This window comes from Dermacentor albipictus, chromosome 6 (genome assembly GCF_038994185.2).
Source record: "Dermacentor albipictus isolate Rhodes 1998 colony chromosome 6, USDA_Dalb.pri_finalv2, whole genome shotgun sequence".
Classification (NCBI taxonomy): domain Eukaryota; kingdom Metazoa; phylum Arthropoda; class Arachnida; order Ixodida; family Ixodidae; genus Dermacentor; species Dermacentor albipictus.
In genome coordinates, this window is record NC_091826.1 from 7,676,539 (window position 1) to 7,700,461 (window position 23,923).

At 44.5% G+C, this 23,923-nt stretch overlaps 1 protein-coding gene across 13 annotated transcripts in view; it reads right to left on the bottom strand.

The window, feature by feature from the left end:
* shot (dystonin-like protein short stop) overlaps positions 1-23,923 on the bottom strand; it is a 315,979-nt gene that overhangs the window by 11,220 nt on the left and 280,836 nt on the right. For 10 of the 13 annotated variants that reach the window (XM_065424847.2, XM_065424849.2, XM_065424855.2 and 7 more), the window contains 15 exons: positions 23,098-23,262; positions 20,913-21,068; positions 19,743-19,949; positions 17,802-18,088; positions 15,920-16,079; positions 15,237-15,438; positions 14,788-14,951; positions 14,015-14,285; positions 9,467-9,680; positions 8,585-8,720; positions 6,422-6,466; positions 6,211-6,328; positions 844-956; positions 639-662; positions 272-385 (listed from right to left, as the gene is read on the bottom strand). In XM_065424847.2, the coding sequence (XP_065280919.1) occupies positions 272-385; positions 639-662; positions 844-956; positions 6,211-6,328; positions 6,422-6,466; positions 8,585-8,720; positions 9,467-9,680; positions 14,015-14,285; positions 14,788-14,951; positions 15,237-15,438; positions 15,920-16,079; positions 17,802-18,088; positions 19,743-19,949; positions 20,913-21,068; positions 23,098-23,262 (2,376 nt within the window). The remainder of the gene's footprint in view (positions 1-271; positions 386-638; positions 663-843; positions 957-6,210; positions 6,329-6,421; positions 6,467-8,584; positions 8,721-9,466; positions 9,681-14,014; positions 14,286-14,787; positions 14,952-15,236; positions 15,439-15,919; positions 16,080-17,801; positions 18,089-19,742; positions 19,950-20,912; positions 21,069-23,097; positions 23,263-23,923) is intronic. The other 3 variants (XM_065424852.2, XM_065424851.2, XM_065424858.2) reach the window with 1 other exon arrangement.

Genomic DNA, 23,923 nt, shown 5'->3' on the forward strand with positions numbered 1-23,923 from the left:
GGTATTTTAAGTATCTGACTACAATTCATAAATGGTACGGTTGAAACACTAAGAATGGTGCACATGCCATAAATATGAAAGCAGAATGCCATCTGTATTATAAAGGAAGTAATCTTGTAGAGAGAACGATGCCACTTATGGAAAACTGTATGGGCTCAAAGGCAGATTACAACGAATTTTCTAATTCCCATTGTTCCCTGCTTGCAAATGTTAATGTAAAGGACATATCTCTCAAGTACACTCAATCTTGCTCTCAGTCATGAACACTTACCCGGTATTTTCCCTCGCCCACTTGGAACACTTTGAAGCGGTGGACGCAGGTGCACTTGGCAACCTGTCGCTGAACTTCATCCTGGATTTTCTCGGCCTCCGTAAGGGGCTTGTTCTGCAAGCCGATGGGCATCACACATATTAGTGATGGTAGCAAAGTCCCAATCGGCAAGCACCATCAATGGCTGATCTACGTTGAGATGTTAGTGACCAAGTCATGCTACAGAACATTCCCCCAGATCTGCATAGTCCCCAATGTCTAGGCTAGGACTCAGTGCAGCAGACTACAGACCCATGAACACAGCTAGCTGGATGGCAAGCTCATAACAGTGCAGTGAGTACAGTTAGCACGTCGAGTTGGCACTCACCTGCTTCGCACCATGAACCAAGCACTGCAGCACAGGTTGTGTTTAGTGTTTGTTGAGACAGAGAAGAGACAAAAGCCATGTTAGAAAGGTTAGCACCAAGCTTGCAAGTTTACAACTGAGCACTAAATCACCCAGGCATCATCGCAAGGCTACTAGTACAGCAATTAGAGAGCCTAGCATTGAGCTGCTAGCAACGTAGACTCACATCTCGATCAGGACGAAGGGTGTCAATGTACTCCTTATGGTCAATGTAGCCATCGCCATTTCGGTCGAAGATGTCGGCTACCCTTTCCATCTCGAGTCTGCTCGTCGGGAATTCTGCAACAAGCGTCACACACCAGAATGTTGGGGCTACATGTAGACAACCCATAAAAGCAGGGAGCAGGTTACGTGATGTCGATCAGGACGCCTACACTGCACTAATTTGAAAAAAAGCATCATGTTTGCGTCCAAACAATGATTCCTCCAAACATGCAAGAAAGGATGCCCCAGCAACTGCTATTTTCTACATAATCAGTGTGTTAAAGATTCTCTTTCTGAAACTTTTTATTTTCCCACAGAAACAAGAACATTACCAGCTTTAAATGCAAATCTGGTGTTTCCTTTCATTTTAGTGCACCGTATCACAACAGACCGCTGATCTCAATAACGTTGACAAAACATTGCTATACTCGCAGACAACTTTCTTTCGCTATGAAGCGAAAGCTATGGGAGTGTAGCTTCTGCACATGACTGTATTCATAAGCAATGAATATCAGCACTGGTTTTGGTTTCTCCGACCTCACACAAATTCTTTACTTTAGTGAAGGCAGAGACGGAGACAATTAACTTGGCATGAATCAATCAACGTTTACACATTCAATATGTACCGAGTTCTGAACAGCAAGCAACGCAGCTTGCATCGAAGCCCCAAAGCAGCCATACAACCATGGTGTCGAATGGGACTTGGATGCACAACCAATGCTGGTGTCGGTAGAGTTGGCGCTGCAGTCGGCTTGCTCACTGGTTTGTACATGCCGACGGTTGCGACGGTTTGAGCCTTGCCAACGATTGAAATTTCCAGATGGGTTCACTTGGTTTCCATGCAGATGCTGCAAACACTTGTTTTGTGTGCTTCGACAGTCTTTTGTTGCTGAAGTTGAACAATGGCCTTTCAGGGGAGTTAACTGGCAGGACAGCAAGCGCTAGTGTGTCTTTGAGGAATGCGTAAAATAAGCGACAGTCTTATGTGTGCAAAAACTCGAAAGGGCAAACTAAAAAAATGTGACAGGGATAAGAGCGGGCAAAACAAAAGGGAAAATGTATTTGCATAATATACACAGAAAGAAGCCGAGATGGCAGAACAACAGCCATACAAGCGTTTCTTCAATCGTCGTCTTCATTCCCTTGCTGGTGCCTTCTCCAATGTACAGAAATTGCTTGTTTATGCTTGTAACATATGACCCCTGCTGTGGGGGCGCTGCCTCGGCGCTTAGGGAAGGGAAGGGTTGTTGTCGGAGAAGTAGGGATTCAAACGGGCGACGCGCGCAATATCAATAGGTAGAATGGACGACGACAAGCTACTGTTCACCGGGGCGATCACATATGTGGCTTCACAGGGCTGGCGGAGAACATTATAGGGGCCAGAATACAGAGACAGAAGCTTCGAAGACAGGCTCAAGTGGTGGGACAGCGTCCAAAGAAGAACCAAAGAGCCTGGAGAGAAGTAAACGTATCTGTGGTGGCTGTCATAGCGGGCCTTTTGGGATATCTGCGAGGCAGAGAGATGATCCCATGCAATCTGGTGAACTGTTTGAGCCCGAGCAGCCGCACTGCAAGCATAGTCTTGTAGGGATGTAGGTTGCTGATGGCAAATTGATAAAGTCGATCCAGTGTAACGAGCGTGGTCTTTTCCCGGTCCAGGTCACCTACAGAAATCTCCCAGTATCCTGACCATAGCTCAATGGAGAAGAAGTAGGTAGACTCGCAACCCACATATACCCACAATATTCTACAACCCACATCTCATTCCCGTGAGCTACAACTGTTACTTGCCTCGTTTGACTGCATGAATGTCATAGCAGAACCCACACGCATCAGTTGCGTTTCTGAAACCCTTTTGGACTTGTTTATAACCAATTGCGCAGACAGCAACATTACGTCGGGCGTCATTGCCGCATATGTGAGTGATCACTTGCCCATATTTATGTTTTGCAAACAAAATGAGTTGCAAAGAAACGGAACAGATAATCCCGACACATTTATTATTCAAGATATTAACACAAGAACGCTGGATATGTTTCGTCATAAAATTGAAAACATAGATTGGACACCAGTATTTCAATGCACAGATGCTGATGAGGCGTATGTAATTTTTATGGAAATATTTAAAATAGCGTATGACAACTCGTTTAGACCTAGAACGATAAGTAAGCCTAAGAAAATCAGGAAGCCATGGCTTACAGTTGAATGTATGGACTTAAAAAAAAAGAATGCAATGTACTCAAAGTTCATGCACACACGGGATCCTACTGACCTAGTCTCATTTAAAAATTTTAGAAATTATGTCACAAAACGTTTGCGCAGTACGAAAAACTTGTATTACGAAAACTTGTTCTTACGATGTACCGGCCGAGGGGAAGCTTTATGGCGCGAACTTAACAAGCTCTTGAATCGTAGTAGTCAGTTCAATGAACTACAGCTTACATCCAATAATAGGCTTATGAAGGGGCGAGAGCTAGCTGACCAATTTAATACATACTTTACTAATTTAGTGTCGGGCGTTCACAACAATGCAGCTATGAGCTTTTTAAATGAACCTAACATTCACTCCGCATTTTTTCTCCGACTACACCCAAGGAAATTTATTCCATATTCTTAAACCTAAAGAACAGTAAAGCTCGAGATATTGATGGTCTTCAAATACGGCCAATAAAGTATGTACTTGACTTTCTTGTGCACGTGCTTAACCACATATATAATCTCTTTCTACAGGCATTTTTCCTGAAAAAATGCAGCACGCAAAAGTAACAGTTTTATATAAGAATGGTGACAAAAACGATTTTTCAAATTATTGACCCGTTTCTGTTCTCCCAGTTTTTTCTAAGGGTTTGGAAAAAGTAATTGGTAAAAGAATCGCCTCGTTTTGCGAAAAACACTCTTTTATATCACCGCAACAGTTCGGCTTCCGCCAGCGCATGTCCACAGAACTCGCTTTGCTAACGCAGAAAGAAGTAATATTACAGGGTTTTGAAGACAAAAAATTAACGCTAGGCATCTTTGTGGACTTCTCCAAGGCTTTCGATAGAATAAGTCATCGAACCTTGTTTGCTAAATTAGAATACTATGGGTTTCGTGGCCTACCTCTTTCACTTTTACAATCATACTTAAAGCATAGGAAACAAGCAGTAGCAATCACAAATCACTTTTCCTCTTTAGAAGATATTGTTGCAGGGGTACCCCAGGGGAGCATATTAGGGCCGATCTTATTTAACCTATATATAAATGATATCGTAAAAGTTAGTAACAATGCGCAGTTCATTATTTCTGCCGATGACTCAAGCATATTCATCCAAGCATACGATGTTCAGGAGCTCTCTTGCTTAGCAAACTCAACACTTCAAAAAATGCACACCTGGAGTATGGCAAATTCACTTGAAATTAATACCAAAAAAACAAAATCAGTTTTATTCACACCCTCTCAAAAACCAGTTAACCATTCACTTGATCTGTACCTAGGCAGTGAAAAAATAGCTGTTGTGAGTGAGGTTAAAACACTAGGAGTTATTTTCACCAAACACTTAAGCTGGAATGCTCATGTACATCGTGTATGTGCAAGTCTGTCGCGAGCGTGCGGTGTGCTCTGTAGGCTTCGTCATGTACTGACGGACAAGATTAAATTATTGCTTTATAACGCTCTCTTTGCAACTCACATTAATTACTGTACTCTTATATGGGGAACTACTTCATGTAGGAACATTCAGGAAATTTGCACTCTACAGAAAAAGGCACTGCGTCATATAGCGAATGTAGTACACGATGCGCATACAAAGGATCTGTTTCTAAAATATGGCATACTTCCATTTCAGCTATTGTATGACTTTACTATTAAAATACAAAAACAGTCTTAAGCAAAACGAAACCACCTTTCTTACTTTATGCACCTTAACAAAACCCTCCGACATACCCTATACGCTCAGAAATAGAAGCACTTGGCTGACTCCCTTTTCAAGAACATGTCATGGAAGAAACAGGTTAAAATCGCGCATAGCTACCCTTTTAGGTGACCTGGAAAAAGACAATATCAACATAGATAACTTAACCCGCAAAAAATGGAAAACTTTTCTACTAAATCACTGGTGCTCTTAAAAGATATAGACCGTTCGTTGACTGTATGATCAGACTACTACATCGAATTGAAATATTTATGTTGTACTTCTGTTAAATTTTCTTGTAGAGAGGTTTCTAATTATTTCACGTCATGTGTTTAGCATTTTCTGTTTTCTGCTGTTCTGTGCGCTACTGTTCTTTATATATTTTTCAGTGACGTACTATAACAGAGCAGTCGCTACAGATTTTTCAGTATTTTATATGATGTGCTTTGTGTTTTTTCCCTTGCTTTTACATGACCATTTGAAATCTGTAAATATTTTTTTTTTCACTCAAATGTATTTTCTGTCTCTTATTTCTGCCAAGTGATGGGGCAGGCACCCAGTCAAGCTGCAGCATAGCAGCTTTTTGTGCTTGTCCTAGCATTCTTCTGTTTGTACAAAAGAAATGCTGAAATAAATTGACTTGACTTGACTTGAAACAGTCGAAAGCAACATCGATTCGCAGTAGAGGGTAGATGTCCTTTCGTGTGACCTGTTCAAGTGACGGCAGTCTACATAGAAGTGCCAGCTACCGTCCCTTTTTACTAGCATGAACAGTTATGCCCAGGGATTGCAGGAATGTTCAATGACGTTTTTCGTGAGCATAGCTTCGACCTCTTGCTGAATCACTTGTGGTTCAGCATGGGACACATAATAAGGACGTCGTCTGATGGTGCTAGCGTCTCCAGTATGGAGATGCTAATATACGGGAATAACTTCTAACAATACAATAAAATAACAGTAGCTGACTGGTGAATTACTTATTGTTTCAAATAAGGCGCTGTAAAAAATAAAAACAAAGATATTGTTTTCTATTTCCCACGTAAGAAAATAAACAAACTGCAGGACTACTTGCAGTAGCAGTGAAAGAGGTGCACTTTGGTTCCATAGCCTTAACTTCATAGTTAAGAAAGGTTGTCTGTGGCTATAGAAGTACATCCATGAAGAAAAACGAGATAAAGTGAAAGACAACTTTACCACTTAAGTTTTGTTGTCATGACAAAAAGCAGGTAATATGACTGCACTTGCACAGAAGTGGGCATCTTAGGCACCACTATGTTGTTACATTAGCTACACAAGCTATGCAAAGCCTAAAACACTAAATACAAAAATTAGCATGTACACGTAAGTCACAAAGCTCTTAATAGCATATGCAAGGGTTCTTGCATATGCTGTACTAAGACTCACTGACGCCTGAAAGCATGTGATGTTGTGAGACCTACTCGACTTGAGGATTCCTTCAATGAACTCCTCCTTGGTCACTTTCCCGTCATTGTCTTTGTCGATCTTGCGGAACAGGTCCATCACACGAGACTTCTTGTTGTTCATCCAGCCAAGGAACTGAAGGCCAAGGATGAAGGACACACACATCATGAACAAGTGTGAGTACAAGACATCACTTCACTTTTACAGCAAAATCAGCTTGCCACTCACCCTCCTGCGCCACTCGTCAAAGTCGAAGTTCTTGATGCTCTCCAACTGAAAAATGAAGACACATTAGCACATGCGAGTTTCGTTGTACTACCGTTGTACCAAAAGAAGAAGAAAGAGAGAGAACGATGTGTGTGTGTGTGTGTGGAGAGAGAGAGAGACCTTTGTTGTTATGAGTGCAGTAGACAACATGCTGTTCGTCATGTGCAAGGGTAGAATGCGAGAACTACACTGGGAGAATAGTCGGAGGACAGTTCCCATGGATGCTGGGTGCTGCTAATTTTCCCGTAACAAGCTGCCCTCATCAGAGAATAAGTGCCACAAAGGGAAGAAAGAGTTGCTACTCCCGGGGAGGCTGAGAAGACGCGAAGGGCTCATGGATGGTTCCCGGGAGAAAGCCGCGACGAAGTGGTGCCTGCTCTATACCATGAAGAAGGGGAGAAGACCAGTTAGGAGTAAAAGATTTCCTCTCCTATTCCCACGGTAAGACCCTCTCTCGGCCTTTGCATCCGCTATAACTTGGTGGGGGTCAGCGGTCTTATATTCTGTCTGCGACAGTGTTGTTTGTGCTTCTTGAATGGCTGCCGCCCCGGTGGGTCGTGAAATGTGTGTGAGTGGCTACTGCCAGAAGGGAGGCTTGGAACAGAGGTGTTATAATGGTGGTGCGGAGAGGAAACAAGCTGCTCTGGACCATGGAAACACAGCGTATCCAGATGCTCACTGCTAAACACTTGACCTTCATTTACAAGTGCCAGTAAACCTGCTGGTTTTCGATTTCCCAACTTCTGGGCTTCTGATTTCTTCAAGCCGAAGCCTATGCCATGCCACCACATGAAGCCAAGTTCGAGATAACCTAGTGCTGTAGGATCACATAACATTTTAAGCAGAACATGACACTGGAGAGCAGGGGTGTGTGAACAGCGAATAATAGATTTCAAATCAAATATCAAATGGAATCACAATAAAAAATGGAAAAGAAATATGAATGTCAAATAGAATATCAGGAAGAGTTTCACAAAATTCAATGCTTACAAAGTCTGGGCAAGAAAACACTGTCCATACCTTGCTCGGGAGTCTTGTAGCATTGCACAACAAGAATGTAGTAAGCTATCAGAAACTTAGGTACATAAAAATCAAGATATACAGTACAGTCTATTCTTATCAACTTGTCCGCAAGCTTCTTTGCTAACCTCCAAGTTCTGGCCCCATATGTTAGACTGGTAGAATGCAATGATTGTACAGTTTTCTTTTCATTGACAGTGGTAAGCTCCCAGTCAGGAGTTGGCAATGCCTACTATATGCACTCCAACGCATTTTTATTCTTCAGTAAATTTCCTTCCGACGCAACGTAGCAGCCCGAAAAGAGTGAGGAACAGGCTTTTGTTGAAAAGACAGTGTGAGAAAAATGCGACATCACACTCTGTTTCGAAGCTCCATACACTGTACAAGACTGCAATATCTGTCAGATATTCACAGCATTGTATGCTATCTGTGGACTGTTTCTGTTTTACCAAGCCTGAGGAGTGGTTCAGAACCCCTTAAAATGAAAAATATGGCATCGAACAGAAAGAAGCTCGAAAGTCAATATTGCAGCCACTAGGCTTAATGACAGCACAATACGACTACTACGGGTACCAGCGCATTGGCGTGCGGGAGCGCTTGTTCAAGCCTGCGAGATATTCAACATGGCGGCGGCGATGGCTTCAATTAATGCCATTTCGGACCTGCAGTCACAGCAGAAAGTCACAAAAACCAGATGGTGAAGGGTTTCAGCATCCAAATTTCAGACGGCCTTACTCATTGACTCTATGGGGTGCATGGCGCTGCCGTGAAGGTGTCCGAGTTATCAGGCATGTCCTAAAAATTGAGTGCCTGAAAAATTGGGCGTCTGAAAAATCGGTCGTTGACTGTACTTAAGTTACTGATAGGTTGCTACACTACTGCTATATAATGCTAGGAGACTCCAAAGCATGTGCAGCACTGTACTTTTTGGGCCAAAATTTGTAAGCATTACTCTTTGTGAATAGTTTTCTGATATTAGCGTTAGATCCAATATTTGGGGTGTTTTCTTGATTCGACTCATTATTATATTCAAAATCTACTATTTGGTATTCGCACACCCTGACTAAAGAGGGTATAATTTTGTTTAGAATGTTCAGTGCTTACCTCCTGCAGGTACTTGAGGTGTTCCAGCAGTCGGCGCTGGCGTTCCATGGCCAGCAGCCAGACGTGCTGCCACTTCTCCACTAGCTCCCGTGCACGGGGGTGTCGGATCTCAGGCTCTGCAGCAGCATGCCCACGCCTGCATACACAGACGATGACACAGGCCTGTCAGTTGGGAGCAAGGAACTGCAAAATGTGGGTCCAATGATTCGACTCGCTATCTCTTGTAGAGAGACGTGGTTAGAGTTGGCAGTTTAGTGTTTGATAAGTCAAAAAAAAAAATGGCTGTTAAAATCTGTGCAAAAGCTCCCACAAGCTATTGTTGGCAGCTGGTGTTGCATCACTACACTCTTTTGCAGTGACACCATTGATGTTTACCTGAGCATGATTCTATAGCCACACATGATCTGCATGCAGAAAACTCAATTATTGTTCAGTTTCGAGGCCTGGGGAATCTTCAAAGACTGCTATTTGTGCTAATGAGCAGTGTAGTTGATGGTGCTGTAAGGATGGACCAGATTGTTCATTGACTCACTGATTAAATTTGATCCCCCATAGAAACACTGGGGCTACAAGTAATCCTGTAATGGAGAGCTCTGGGTTAATTTGACCCCATGTACAAACATAGTTACATTCTGACTCATTGGTGCGCAGCCATTATGATGGGGAACAGAATCTGCAACACTCCGCTTGGCAGCAGAACTTCATAACGTACAAACTAGAGATTCTGCATGGACTGCAGTCTGTGCTTAGGATACATTCAAGATGCCTCAACTGTCCAGCAACTCAATGCAACAGACATCTCAATTCTTGTGCGTGCTTATCCACATTGACTGAAATGGGTAAGTAAGTCATAAATAGGTGAAGGCATACTACAGCACTCACGTGGGCGTGGATGTCCGGGGCGTACTCTGAGAAGCTGCGTGGGGCGTGCGTCGGTCATGTCGTTGCTGCGATGGGCGGTCCTTGATTCCACCAGCTGCGGCTGAGCCAGCGGCCGGCTGGCGTTTACTGGCAAAGGCCTTAGAGATACGATCCACGTCGGCCTGCCGCTGGGACATGTCGTCCATGAAATGCCGGTGGTCATCGAGAAGGCGTTCTGTGCAGATTTTTGTCACAAGAAAACTTATCAAATGGCTAGTAGACGCACTAAACTAACAGGACATTCACCTTTGGAACTACTTAAGGTACAAACTGTCATTCAAATTTTCAAATCAGATTTGCTCACAAGAAGAATTTAGCAGTTAGGCGTGCCACATAAAAGCAGCCCTCTTGAAATAGCAGAAATACAAGGCAGAGTCAGAGGTATATTCTCTTTAAGACAAACATGTGGGACCTTGGAAAGTTCAGGAGCTCAACAGAATTACAGTGTATACTATAATGCCTTTCATCATCATCACACATAATAATAATAATAATAATAATAATAATAATAATAATAATAATAATAATAATAATAATAATAATAATAATAATCCTATTTTATGTCCACTGCAGGACGAAAGCCTCTCCCCGCGATCTTCAATTACTCCTGTCCTGCACCAGCCGATTCCAACTAGCACCTGCAAACTTCCCCATTTCGTCGCACCACCTAGTCTTCTGTCGTCCTCTACTGCGCTTCCCTTCTCTTGGTACCCATTCTGTCACCCCAATGGTCCAACGGTTATCTGCGCATTACATGATCTGACCAGCGCCATTTTTTTCTTTTAGTGTCTATTAGAATATCCTCTATACCCGTTTGCTCTCTGATCCAAACCACTCTTTCTGTCTCTTAAAGTTATGCCTAGCATTCTTTGTTCTATTGCTCTCTGCGCAGTTCTTAATTTGTTCTCAAATTTCTTTGTCAGTCTCCAAGTCTCTGTCCCATATGTCAGCACCAGTAAAATGCACTGATTGTATACCTTCCTTTTCAATGATAATGGTAAGCTTCCTGTCAGGAGCTCACAATGCCTGCCCTATGCGATCCAAACCATTCTTATTCTTCTGTGAATTTCCTTCTCATGGTCAGGGTTCCCTGTGACTGACCTCGGTAAACGTACTCTTTCACAGATTCTAGAGGCTGACTGGTGATCCTGAATTCTTGTTCACTTGGTCGGTTATACATCATTATCTTTGTCTTCAACATGTCAATCTTCAGTCCCACTCTTACACTCTCTCTGTTAAGGTTCTCAATCATTTCTTGTAACTCGTCTGCAGTGTTGCTGAATAGAACAATGTCATCGGCAAACTGAAAGGTTGCTGAGGTATTCACCGTTGATCCTTACTCCCAAACTTTCCCCGTTTAATAGCTTGAATATTTCTTCCAAGTACGCAGTGAATAGCATTAGAGAAATTGTGTCTCCTTGTCTGACTCCTTTCTTTATAGGTATCTTCCTACTTTTCTTGTGCAGAATTAAGGTGGCTGTGGAATCTCTGTAGATATTTTCCAAGGTATTTATGTAAGCGCTCTGTACTCCATTACGCAATGCCTCTATGACTGCTGGTATCTCTACTAAATCAAATGCTTTTTTGTAATCCATGAAAGCCATATAAAGAGGCTTACTGTACTCTGCAGATTTCCCGATAACCTGATTAATGACATGGATGTGATCCATTGTAGAGAATCCTTTCCTGAAGCCCGCCTGTTCCCTTGGTTGATTAAAGTCCAGTGTTGCCCTTGTCCTATTGAAGATTAATTTGGTAAATATTTTATATAATACTGGGAGTAAGCTAATAGGCCTATTATTTTTCAGTTCTTGAGTGTCTCCTTTTTGTGGATTAGTATAATGTTTGCATTAATCCAGTTTTCTGGGACCCTTGCAGTTGATAGACATTTCGTATGGAGAGCCGCGAGTTTTTCAAGCATTATGTCTCCTCCATTTTTGATTGAATCGACTGTTATTCCATCTTCTCCTGCCGCTTTTCCCCATTTCATGTCTTGCAAGGTCCTTCTGACCTCATCTCCAGTTATAGGAGGAGTTTCTGTATCCTGTTCATTATCATTCCGAATGGTGTTCTCCTGAGTCCTCTGAGTACTGTACAGGTCAGTATAGAATTGTTCCGCTTCATTTATTATACCTTCGAGATTGCTGATATTACCCTGCTTATTTTTCAGTGCATACATCTTGGTTTGTCCTATGCCAAGTTTCCTTCTCACCGATTTCAGGCTGCGACCATTTTTTACAGCCTCCTCAGTCTTTCTCACGTTAAAATTTCGAATACCACTTATTTTTGCCTTGTTGATCAGTTTTGACCGTTCCACGAATTGTCTTCAAGTATTTGCCCTTAAGGGGGGATATGGGGATCAAAGCTAACTTTCTTATTTACCATCCGATTTTGATTAAATTTTGCACAGATGTTAATAATATCACATAAACAAAGCTGTGAAAATATGGTGAAAATATGGCTGCAATATCTGAAGTACTTCTTTGTTTACAAAATTGTTCTGCTTTCATTTTTGCAAAATGCCTGCACACCTGTATATTGGTGCTAGGAGTTCAAACAAACTTTGATAGCACTCCTATATGTATCCTCCATACAGTGACATTCCTGTAATTTTTTTAGCCTAACGGATTTTTTTATTATTTTCATTCTTTTGCAGCTACTTCAGTTGCATGAAAATCGAGACTGTGAAAACAAAATATAACAAATTATTGAAGCAACTATTTTGAAAACAAAACATGTCACTGTGTGCAGTGGTGCACAATGAGTGTAACAAAACAAACGGTGTAAAAATATTCACAACGGTGGCTGAGATATTAGCTTTGCAAGTTGACCTTGGTGGTAGAAAAAAGTTTTGAGAAAAAGGTGTTCGAAGTTTAGGGTCATGTTTATTCGACTAGAAACCATCGGCCTTGTAGGTACAGGTGTCAGTTTGACCTCTTGGCTTCTTGGATCTTTTATGCTTGCTTTCATGTGCTTTTTGTGCCCTCTTCTTGCGCAACGCATTTTTCTCAGCTGCTCGACTCGCTTGAGTCCGTCGCCACCGAGCATGATCCTCCAGCCGCAAACCCTATCTTCCGTTCGGTTGCCGGCACAGAACGAAGTGACGCGCGGACAGTGGCGGCGGTCATATTCAACACTTCTGACAAGATGAATTGTGACTCAAGATGCGACTGCATGGTGCGACCGTTGCTGATGCACGGTTCGTCTTCACGGCCGCAGACGCACGCGCTTGGACCGCACTTTCGTCGTTCATCTCGGTGACGGCGGTGGCACAATCGGGGTACGTCGCGGAGCACTTACACGGCGTTGCAGGCCCGGAAGCATCGGAAAAGGCGGTTATTAGTTCGGTATCATCACCACTGGAACTCAAGGCTGCAACAGCCTGCGAATTGCCCGGCAATGCGTCGACAGTCTAAGCTTGCGCGCGGACGCAACTCTGCTAGGACTAATCCATCGGATGTTCGGCGGCTTGCGCTTGCGGCTGCCGAAGCGGCGCTTGGTCGCGTATTTCGTCGTCCACGCCCGCCAAGTCATGCTCGAAACCACAAAATGAAATAGAAAACTCAAATCCGATTAAAGCGATGAAGCGGCGGCGTACGTCGAATATCCAACATGTAAACAAAGGGGCTGCAGCCAGCGCGCGAAGAAACGGGAGAAGCAGACGCCGCAGCAGCTCGCTTCCAGACCCGGCCAATGGGGCGGCTCATAGAACGCACGTGACGGAGCAAGCCAATCGGCGGCCGCGACAAGCAGCTCCGCGACCTTCAGACTTTTTGCTTTTTTATGCTTGCCCTTCTCTCTATCAGAAAATGAAAGAGAGGAGTCAAAAGGCGAAGAGGCGCGCTTTTCAACGGTACCAGCATGGCCGCGCCGCGTACTGCTGTTCCGGAGCTAGGGACGCTCGAAAACCGCGACTTTTCCACCGATTTTCACGAAATTTTCGCTGTATTGCCTTATGTATATATTTATTTATGGTACTTAGCAGTCGTTTTCAGCGGAAATATTTGGAAAACTTATAGAAAAGGGGTCAAAGATTCGAAATCTGCAACTTTCTAAAAAGTGATTTTTGGGTCGTTTTTCCGGAGTTGATCCCCGCGTCCCCCCTTAATGCCTTTAAAGTCGGCTTAATATTCTGCTAGACGACTTGAGTCAGTTGGGTGGGGAGTTCAACACCGTGTGCCAATATGAAAAGGAACAAAAGACTTTCTTTTGAAGCTTGTAATTATTTTTCTGTTTGGTCTAAACTGAAGAAAAGAAAAACGGTTTTATGAACCAAATTATTCAAGACACCGATTCTACAGCAAAGAAGAGCGACTGCGGTTCTGATTTTCAAGAATCATTGTTCGAACAGAATTCAAATGTTTCTGTTCATATTAATGAAGAATGCACATTGCTCCTAGAAGTGAGGGTTAAACATGCAATATTCAATGCGATCTTTAATTTTTCTCGCATCTCACGAAACGCAGGTGCAAGCCGATATTTGAACCTGAAAGGAGAAGTGAACAGCACCTGTTGCTGCCACATCCTCTGGCAGTGGTTGGGCTTCCAAAGTCATGAGGCTGGCCTCGGCTGCCAGCAGCCAGCGCATCAGTTCCTCCAGCAGCTCGAGCACATCGCGCAGCGAGCGCAGGTGCTCGGCCAGCTTCTGCTCACGCTGGCGTGCCCAGAGGGACACCTCTTCCCAGCGTGACTGGATAATGGTCACCCAGTGACGGATGACCGTCACGGCATCTGGGTGGCATCTGGACAGAATCTCCTGGGCTAGCGCTATCGTGCTCTCCTGCAGAATGACACAACAACCGTGGGATCGAGGTTATCTCCACACAGTCATGGCAAAATTTTATAGCATTAGAATATGTCTAGATATGCAACAAAGAAGGCAGGTGATGAATTTCCAGCTGCCAAGTACATAAATGAACTGCGTGGAGAAGTGTCAATGTTTTTAAATGGGCTCATAACAAAGTTTCATTACATTTCCCTTCGCAGCTTGCTACACGAGACAAACAACCCATCACCTTGCAATGCAAGTAACACCAGCGGCAAAGCTTAAGCTGCCGTCATGAATAAAAGTTCTTACGTCAGCAAAAAAACTGAAAATTAAACAAGTTACTGTGCAGGGACGGCGAAACAGTAACGCAAATGAAGGGATCGGTATAGAGAAAGCTGGCAAAGGTGGCAACCAAGAAAGCAAATGCTGTCTTGAAAGCCATTCACAAGCTGTCATATTTCCATTTAATTTTGCATAGGTGCTCAAATCCAGCAGGTGCCTCTCTGTCCAGTACCTTGTTGTGCTCCTGTTGCTCCATCTCGCGCATGAACTGCTGGTGCTCCTCCATCTGTTGCCGTGTTGTTGCTTCGTCCTCAGGCAGAGGACCCGCAAAGCGCAGCTTCATTTCTGCATCTGACAGCCACTCCAGCAGCATGTGCACAGCCTTGTGCAGCTGCTCTGCCTGTGAATAGCAAAAGAAAAGTTAAGTTAATTATCACCGCTCAAATGCTTTTAACGTGTAACGGCTCTCCAGGTAATTGAGTTGCCTGGACACCCATTTTCCTGAGCAGCATACCTGGAGGTACTGAACCTGAACACTGCCTACGCACTGAGAGATTTGTGTCCAGGCAAAGATAAAAACTCGGGAGGTTAAACTCAATGTTACGATTGCTTTGAACAGCCCACTAGTCGCAAAGAAAGGCCAGGAGAATAAAAAGTGATCAACAATGCAGTTTGTGCAACTTGCCTGGCGGAGAGCCTCTTCGAGCTTGCGCTGCTTGGTGTCCGAGAGCTTGGAAACAGCTTCCCACTTTGACTCGAGCGATGACATCTGGCTGCGGATGCTGGCCGCATCGTCGGCGCTGGCCGTCTTGAGCAGCTCGCTGGCCGTGCGCTGCACTGACTCCAGGTTGGCCGAGCGGCTTTTCAGCTCCGTTTGGAAGCTCTGTGCAAGAATGGAAAAACATTACTAAAAAGAGGAAGACAAATCATAGCTGCCTGTGCCAAATATGACTTGACAAAGCAGAATGGCACCCTGCTTAGAAAAGAAAACAGGCAGGCACAAGAGACAAAGAAATAAGACAAAGGAAAGAAGGAAGACGGATGACATAAAATCCCTCACAAAATTTTAGTGCGTTGTGAAAGAGTTAACACAATATAGCCAGTGACTCTCTCCTTCGCCGTGCTGCTTGATTTGTAGTAAAAACAAACAAAGCGGTGGAAAAGAAAGAGAAAATGAACATAAAGGAGGAAGGACAGCTTATACAAGAGAGGATAGCTTGCTGTAAGAGCAGCTGTTTTGGTTGTAGCTTAAATTGTACCAACAAATGCAGAGCAATGTGAGCTAAGAGTTTGCTGTACGAGCAGTGTGTGCAAACTTGTGCACCCTGTTCCAAAATGGACGAAAGTGGCAGCATGTCACGTACTCGGTGCTGTTCGACAAGGTTGTTGACCGTGTCGAGGTCTCCGTGCAGCAGCTGGTCTGCTTGCAGGGAGGTCAGGGCGCGGTCCAGCCAGTCGATGAGTGCCTGCACTGCATCCTTGAACTGGCCCGAGAAGAGCAGCGCTTCCTCCAACTTGCGTTGCCTATGCAGTGCAAACACCAGCAATGACAAGGAGAGCTATGGTAACTGGCTCGTGGCAACCTGGTTGCCTTTCTAGGATGCTCCCCGCATATCCAGTAGAACCTCATTCATGTATTTTGGAAAAAAGCGCTTTCGTTATGAACTGGCACTGGGATGACTGAAAGCAACGGAAAAAAAAGAAGAAAGCTGAGGAAACAGAGCTCAAAGTTTCATTTGTTTTAAACATTTAAATGTTTATTTTGAGCACCTTAAATTCACCTGGGATGTAGCCCTTTGCCTGTGGGGACACATTTTCTTTACATTTTGATGTAGCTTTTTGCATTCTTGCAGCAGTTTCGTGCAAGTTAGCTGCCTTTTGGTCATCGTGCATCTATCCGTCGTGAAGAGCCAAATGACAGCGCATTCAAAACGTCCGCTCGTCCCTCGTTGCGCAACCCTTTATTAGTGAAGTTGGAGCTGAAATCCGCAGTTGAATATTTGACGCGACAACCTCTGCTCCGCCGATGTCGCATTGCCGTCCCGACCACACAATGACGTAATGTCACCATCACTCGCGGTCGCGCGTTCACCGTCGCTCGCGGTCGCGCCGTCACCATCACTCACGGATACGCACGCTGTCATCGTCACTCACAGTCGCGCCTCTTCACCGTTGCTCGTGGTTGCGCCTTCACCATCGCTCGCAGTCGCGCCTTTATCATCGGTCACGGTCACGGCGTCAATATAGCCCACGGTCGCGTCGTCAGCACTGCACGCGGGCACGCTTTCCCAGTCACCCACGTGCGCCGGTCGTGCCTCGTCAACAAGCTAGGCGGCATCTGCTTCTACGAGTAGTTTTCTCCCTCTTTTCCACGCCTTTCGTGGTCCTCCGTACACGCGGGCCATTCGAAACTTCCTTCCTTTGGGGCTCATCACAGAAAAGGTGCAAAAGCTACCACCATTGTCAATCACGTTGATCGGAACACACAGCTCACTGCTGTGCAAATGCGCGCGAGAGAGGTTCGTCAGCAATTCCAATCTACAACAGCAAATAGGAGCATGCCCTGTGCCCCACGTGACTGCTATGCCCAACCACAATGCTGCGTTTGTATTTTTTTCACTTGCATTTGCTGTTTTATTTCTCGGTGAAGAAATGTGTCGCTCAGGCTATCCTTAGCTCCAACTCTCCTCTTTACGATGATACCAAGATGGCGGCGCTGCGTCAGTGGATAGCCGGGCGATCTGCGATGTGACGGGGCCTTGTGAAGCCCGATTTTATTGCAATTTTTTATGGCAGCAATCTACGAAAGTGCTGTTTTCTTGATTTCTACGGCGTAGTTTGTTATAATATTTAACCACGAGCTAAATAAAGGTCTGTCGATTGCGAAAAAAAAAAATAAATCAGAAAACTGAAAATTTTTACAATTTGACCACTTCAATTGCCGCGTCCCCCCTTAGGCAACGAGTGAAAGCTAACCTGGTTCTCACAAAGCTGCAATCCGGGCCTTTCTAGCTCTGATAACATACTCCATAATATTCTGCCTTCTTCCATTATGTTGGTCTTGCTTCCTATTCCCTCACGCTACCGCCATCCTATCTTTGAATTTTTGGTACTCTGAATTACCTAACTTTTCGAAGAGTACTTCAGACAGAACACAACTTGGCCCGATAAAGAAGCCGTGTGGTTTTTAGCAATCAAACAGGCGAGTCCCTCAGTGTTTATGGTGGCACAGATGGGCACGCATACCTGTCCACCGACTTGTTGCAAAGGGCATTCCACTTGGCCTTGAGCTCATCGCTCATGCGCTGCAGCACTGGCTGATCAGCCTTGGGGCAGCGCTCGCGCAGAAGCCGCCCCTGGCGCAAGCAGGCATCGTACGCCGGCTGCTTGGCCCCCAGGGTGCGTTGGAACTCCCGGTGCCGTGCCAGCAGGCGCCGAATCTTCTCTGGGTCATTGCCTGCCGGCGGCTGCTCATCAAGGCTCTGGTCCGCCTCTGTCAACCATCGGTCGAGTTCAGTCCACGCATCATGGAACTGCAACAAAACCACAAACACCTGTCTGATCACAGTAGCATGGACATAGAAAGCGCAGACAATTTAGAAAGCATGTTCTGTAGCTGAAGAAAGTTTTTCTATTTTACATGTTAAGCTTTTACAGACTTCATGATCAGGGCAAGGCACAGAAACAAACACTAGATATAACGCAAATATATCAGTTCACCGTTTCTTGCAAAATATGGCATATACTCGCATAATAATCACGCCCCCAACTTTGCTCCTGTGCAGTCCCACGATCAAATGGCCTTGCTGCAGCTTTTGTAGAGACAAGAACGTTTCACTCTCGCACATGTGTTTAAATATAGTGCACTTAATCTCGATGTACGTCACTGTGTTGGAAATGTTTAATAATGATGCGATATGAGAAATGCTGAAATCAAGTAAACGAAATTCTACAGCTACTTTATGCGGGCTGCACATCCGCACTAGCAGCTGTGGTGGCACACCGGCACGGGTGGTGGGTTTAATGATCAAGAAGCTGGTGGCAAAGCCACGAGGAGAGAACACTTGCGGAAGCAGTAAGAACAGGCTGCGCATTATCACGATTGCTTGGGACCTTATGGAAAGAGTGACTGCGATAATGCTTAGCCTACTCCTAGCGCATGCTTACCGCTAGTGCCGATGCACCGGCGCACCGGCACCTCGCAGACGCTCAAAAAATAAAAAACACACACACACACGCACGCACGCACACGAAGAAGGGACACTTGGTGGCACTTGGCCAGCATAGTCGGGTGTAGTGTCGAATCAACGTGTCTGTTCCTCGCTTTGCTGCCCGCCTTTGGTTTCGCTGTGTGCAATGGGCTCCAAATGTGGTTACATACCTGCTGCGGAATAGAGAGTTTGTCCGCTCACAAAACGGAAACGTTGATCAGACACTGATAAACTGACATGCCGATGAGCAGGACGGTCAAAGAAAGAGTCACGTACAGTGTTCTCATCAAAACAAGAGGTGCTGAAAAGCAGTGCTTTAACATGATGCTTGCAATAACGGCAGACGGCCGAAGGTGGCTGTGAGAATTAATTGTTGTGGAACCACAATATGGATGAAGCGGCCAGTGACCTGGACGACAGGTCTGGTGGTTCCGATGCAGAGTGAAGTGCAATAGAAATGCTGTTAGGGTTTGCAAATAGTACGCATGTACTTTTACTGCAAAGTTTTCTAATGCATTTTTCAAATCATTACCATCTTACTTTTCAATTTTTGCTCTTTTGAAAAACTTCCCATAAAATTTAACCTGCATATAAATGCAACCTCCCAACTTTGCTCTAGTTTTTGAGGAAAAAAGTGCGTTATAGTATATATGCTAAATAATAATGTCGGTGCCCGAATTTTAAATTCCGAGGGAAAATCTGGTGCCATACGGTACTAGTCTGGTAGCCCTAAATATCACAGTAACCATGGAAAACTAGGCCCAACTGAGCTAGCCATTATACAATGAAAACATCCAAAATTTTTCAAATCCTAGAGCCCATACACTAACAGGTAAAAACATTAAATCCAGAGACTGATAAGCAGTAATGTTCATCCAGTGTTTCCCATACACAAGTATGCGAGAGTCACAGCCCTGCGATGAAGTCAACTGTTAGTGCATCATCAGTGCATACCGCTTCGTACGAGTGCACCCACCTCCTTGGCCTCTTTGTAACCATGGTCAAGAGCGCGAGTGCGTTCTGCTGCCTTGGAGACAACGCGCTCCCAGCGATGTTGCACCGAGATGAGCAGGTTCTTGATGAGAATCACATCCTGTTTCTGGCTAAAGTACTTGAGGTGTGTGCCCTTCTTGTCCAACTGCAGCATCGTTTCCCGGTGGGCGCCCACATCCTTTTGGAAGCTCTGCATGTTACAGCAGCACCCCTTCACACTTAGCAGAGGCCAAAGAATACCGTCAAATGCGTCATGCCATTAAAGTACAAGGCACCTCGACACCGCAATGCCTGTAAATTTAAGGTTACTGACAAGTCAACTAGGCGAACACAAAGTTTGCTTTGGAAACGTGCAAGTCACAGTAGGTAGGCTTGGCTAAAATATAGAACATAAATGTGGCAAGCAACTAATACTATATTCTGCATTCCATAAAAATACAAGTTGTCAGAGCACATAAGGCTATATATAAATGCTAATGTGCTCCATCAACAAACTCACATTTCCATGTGCATAAATCTTAAATGATAAAATGGCTGCTCCCATGGCAATGGGGTTAAAACAGTGCATCAAGGACAACAGAAGAATAAGAGAACACACACCCTGAAGGAATGTTAAACCACTGCCATGTTAAGCCAACTAGTAATCCAGAGGTGCAAGTTAAAAAAAAAAAAATTAAATTACGGAGTTTTACGTGCCAAAACCACTTTCCGATTATGGGGCACACCGTAGTGGAGGACTCCGGAAATTTTCACCACCTGGGGTTCTTTAACGTGCACCTAAATTAAGTACACGGGTGTTTTTCGCATTTCGCCCCCATCGAAATGCGGCCGCCGTGGCTGAGATTCAATCCCGCGACCTCGTGCTCAGCAGCCCAACACCATAGCCACTGAGCAACCACGGCGGATAGAGGTGCAAGCTTGTGTGTGCTTACATGCGTGCGCGCCAGAGCAACCCATTTTTCCATTAGTCAAATCAACACCATGTTCAATATTCCCACGAATGTTTTTGTTAGAAGTCCCAGATTACAAGATATTGTATGAAAGACAGGCAAACGAAAAGGTAAACAATGAAGCATGAAATGTGAATAGCAGAGCCACTACAGCAGGTGAAAAAAAAAAAGGAAATTAATGGGTTTATGTTTTCAGCACTTGCCTTGTGCTCTTCAATCTGGCTTAGCACATTCTCCAAGACTCGGCTCACAGGTCGCAGGCTTGCCAAAGACTTCTCCGCATGTGTGAGCCATTCCACAAACTCCTGAAGTGATTCGTGGAACTCTGTTGCTTCCTTCAGTGCAATCTCCAGTTTGATCTGTAACAAGTGGGCAACAGAGTTAGCAATATATATCATGCCTATTGTAAAGATTTGCACCCTTCATAACAGCTCCTGCTAACCCTGCACATGCCAAAGTTGGTACTTTAGCAATGTGCAAAGCTGTTGGCAAGCTTTTTCACATATTCTAGAGTGCTACCAATGTATAGAGGTCTGCCCTTTTCAGTAATCAACAACAACAACAACAAAATCTGCACGGGACAAATACTACACTTCTAAAGAAAGTCTTATCACCCTCAAATTTCCTACCATCACTGACCTTTTAATCCCCCACTCTATATATACACAGTTAAACCTCGATATAATGAAATTCAATATAACGAAATTCTCGATATAACGAAGTATTTAACTTTTCACAACCTCTTCTCCATAGAACACCATGTATTTAGAACCTCAATATAATGAAGTATGTTTCTATTCGATTTCAATATAGGGAAATTTCGCTTCCCCTGTAAAGAAATGAAGAGACAATAAACAGAAGTTTCCATGGACGTAGATGGTCAAATGATTGAATTATAAGTGGCTGCTTGCAAACACACCTCAAATCACGTGAGGCGTGACGAGTGATCGCCCCCGAAGTGGAGTTGCATCATGTTCCATATAGAGTCCATATGCAATATGATCCTATCGCACGCCACGCACTTGGTGCTTTAGGTTCGAGTGAGAGTGTGCGAGGGTGAGAAAAGAAAGATGGTGGCTTCAAGAGTGCCCTCTTCCCACACGAGCAGAGGGAAAGCGGAGGAGGGGAGTGAGCTCGCGGTAACGGATCAGGCGCGGCTGGGCATGGCTGTAAACATGGCTGAGCCCAAATGCAGCCATGCACGTTGCTTTAGAGGCATGGAAGAAGGAAAAAGATAGGAGGGAGCATACCACAACACGATTGAAGCCAAACCTGCCGGCCCAACACATGATCGCATGTCAAAGCGTGTGGTTGGTTTTACTGTTCTCGCTCTGCAGGCACCAGAGCAGGGCAGCCGAACAAACGCGCACCAAATAAAAACTACTGCCATAGCTACTGGGAACCAAATGTCTCCGCAAATCTCGATTCTTGCTCTGTGAAGAGGGCACGTGTTGCGCCCCCAATGCGGCTTCACGGAGCATTCGTTTGCCAAGTCTGGCTGTGTGATGTAATGCTCCCTCCTATATTTTTCCTTCCTCCATGTTTAGAGGTAATCTGCTACATGTGGAAAGAGCGGGCGTGCAGAGACGGTGTGCCATCATGTAAGCAGTCTTCCCGAGCGTTTAGTATTGGAGGTTGCGTAATCACAAGTTTCGGTGACTTTCGGTTTCGTCCTAGCACGAGCGATGCTATCAGCCATAAGGGTGGAGTGCACACGAAAGGCTTCGCTTAATTCGCACAGCCGATGCAAAGATATTGTCGACGTGGCATGAAACCGTATCACTCATTGCCGACTCCCAAGTTCATCAAAATGAATTATTTTCTCATTCAAATTTGATTTTTTTTTTATTGCCTGATAATTCGGAAAATGTTGCGGCCCCTTCCGTGTAAAAGAAATTGATCGGCGACTGTGCTTAGTTGCATAAAAGGTCAAATTTCAAAACAATTAAATTTTGATATAACGAAGCAAATTGACAATTTTGCCTACTCCATTATATTGAGGCTTAAATGCATAAATATTACATACTTCCAGCTACAGCCACAACAACTAAGACGTTCATTGGCTTTTTATAATTTCAGTTGCAGCCTATGATCAATGAAAGGGATGTATGTTGGAAACCGGAAACTCGGATTTGAGAGAGAGTCAAAGTCTAGTTCATCGATCTAGTCTCGTATTTTAGACGTGGAATAAAACAGACACTACAGCTATACACAGGTCATCATCATGCTGTGCAAGATGACCGATTTGCTCTCCTGATTGACAATGCCCATGGTGTGTCGCTGAAACAAACTCTGCATGCCACAGTTGGATAAACATGGTCTAAGTTCACCACAGTAAAGCCACTAGCAGATACTTGAGGAGCAATTCGGCAAACAGACTGCACTTGCCTTCCGGTCATTGGCCCGGTTGAGGACATTGTCCCATCGCTGTTTGAGGGTGCGCAAGCTGTGCTGCAGCCCAGTTGAGCCCTCGGCTGCACGTGTGTACTCTTGGCCTTGCTGCAGCACCGACTCAACCCGGTGTCTGTTGCTATCCAGTTCATTGTAAAGCTCCTGCAAACACGAGTCACAGCTCAGCCGAGTTCGCTTTAGTTTTCCAGTCCTTGAAAATGTTTAGCACGCAGAAAGACAAGCACGAGAAAGGAGGCTCTAAGAACACAAACATTTGCTTGACTGATGCGTAACTGAAGTTTCAAAACAGAGGCCACTGCAGATACCAAAAATGTGCACAAGTTATTCCACAAGAGTGATCCATCTAATTCCAATTACATTATACAGCAGACTTCGGTTAATTCAACTTATTGGTTAATCCCATCCTGACTGGTAGTCCTGGCTGGTACCCATGCATTTTTATCAGCACAAACTTTTGCTTTTTTTCCCGTAAAATTGGCCTTGGCCGGATAATCCAGTCGGCACATACACACCCGACGACTCTTATGGTGACCCCAATAGCGATGCCTTCACCGGCAGTGTTTGTCTTGGCGGAGCTTAGGTGACAGTGAATGAAATGAACGCACTTAATCCACAGTTGAAAACGTCCATTTTGGGCCTGTCCTATAAAGATTTTCAAGCAATAACCCTAGCTCATAAAGTCTGATTAGGGTATTTACCCAATTCTAACAAGTGACATTCTTTTTTAACACGAAAATTGGGCAGGAAACTGCCTGTGTGATGCAATCGGATATGACATCAACACTGCCTTTAAGGCCCGTAT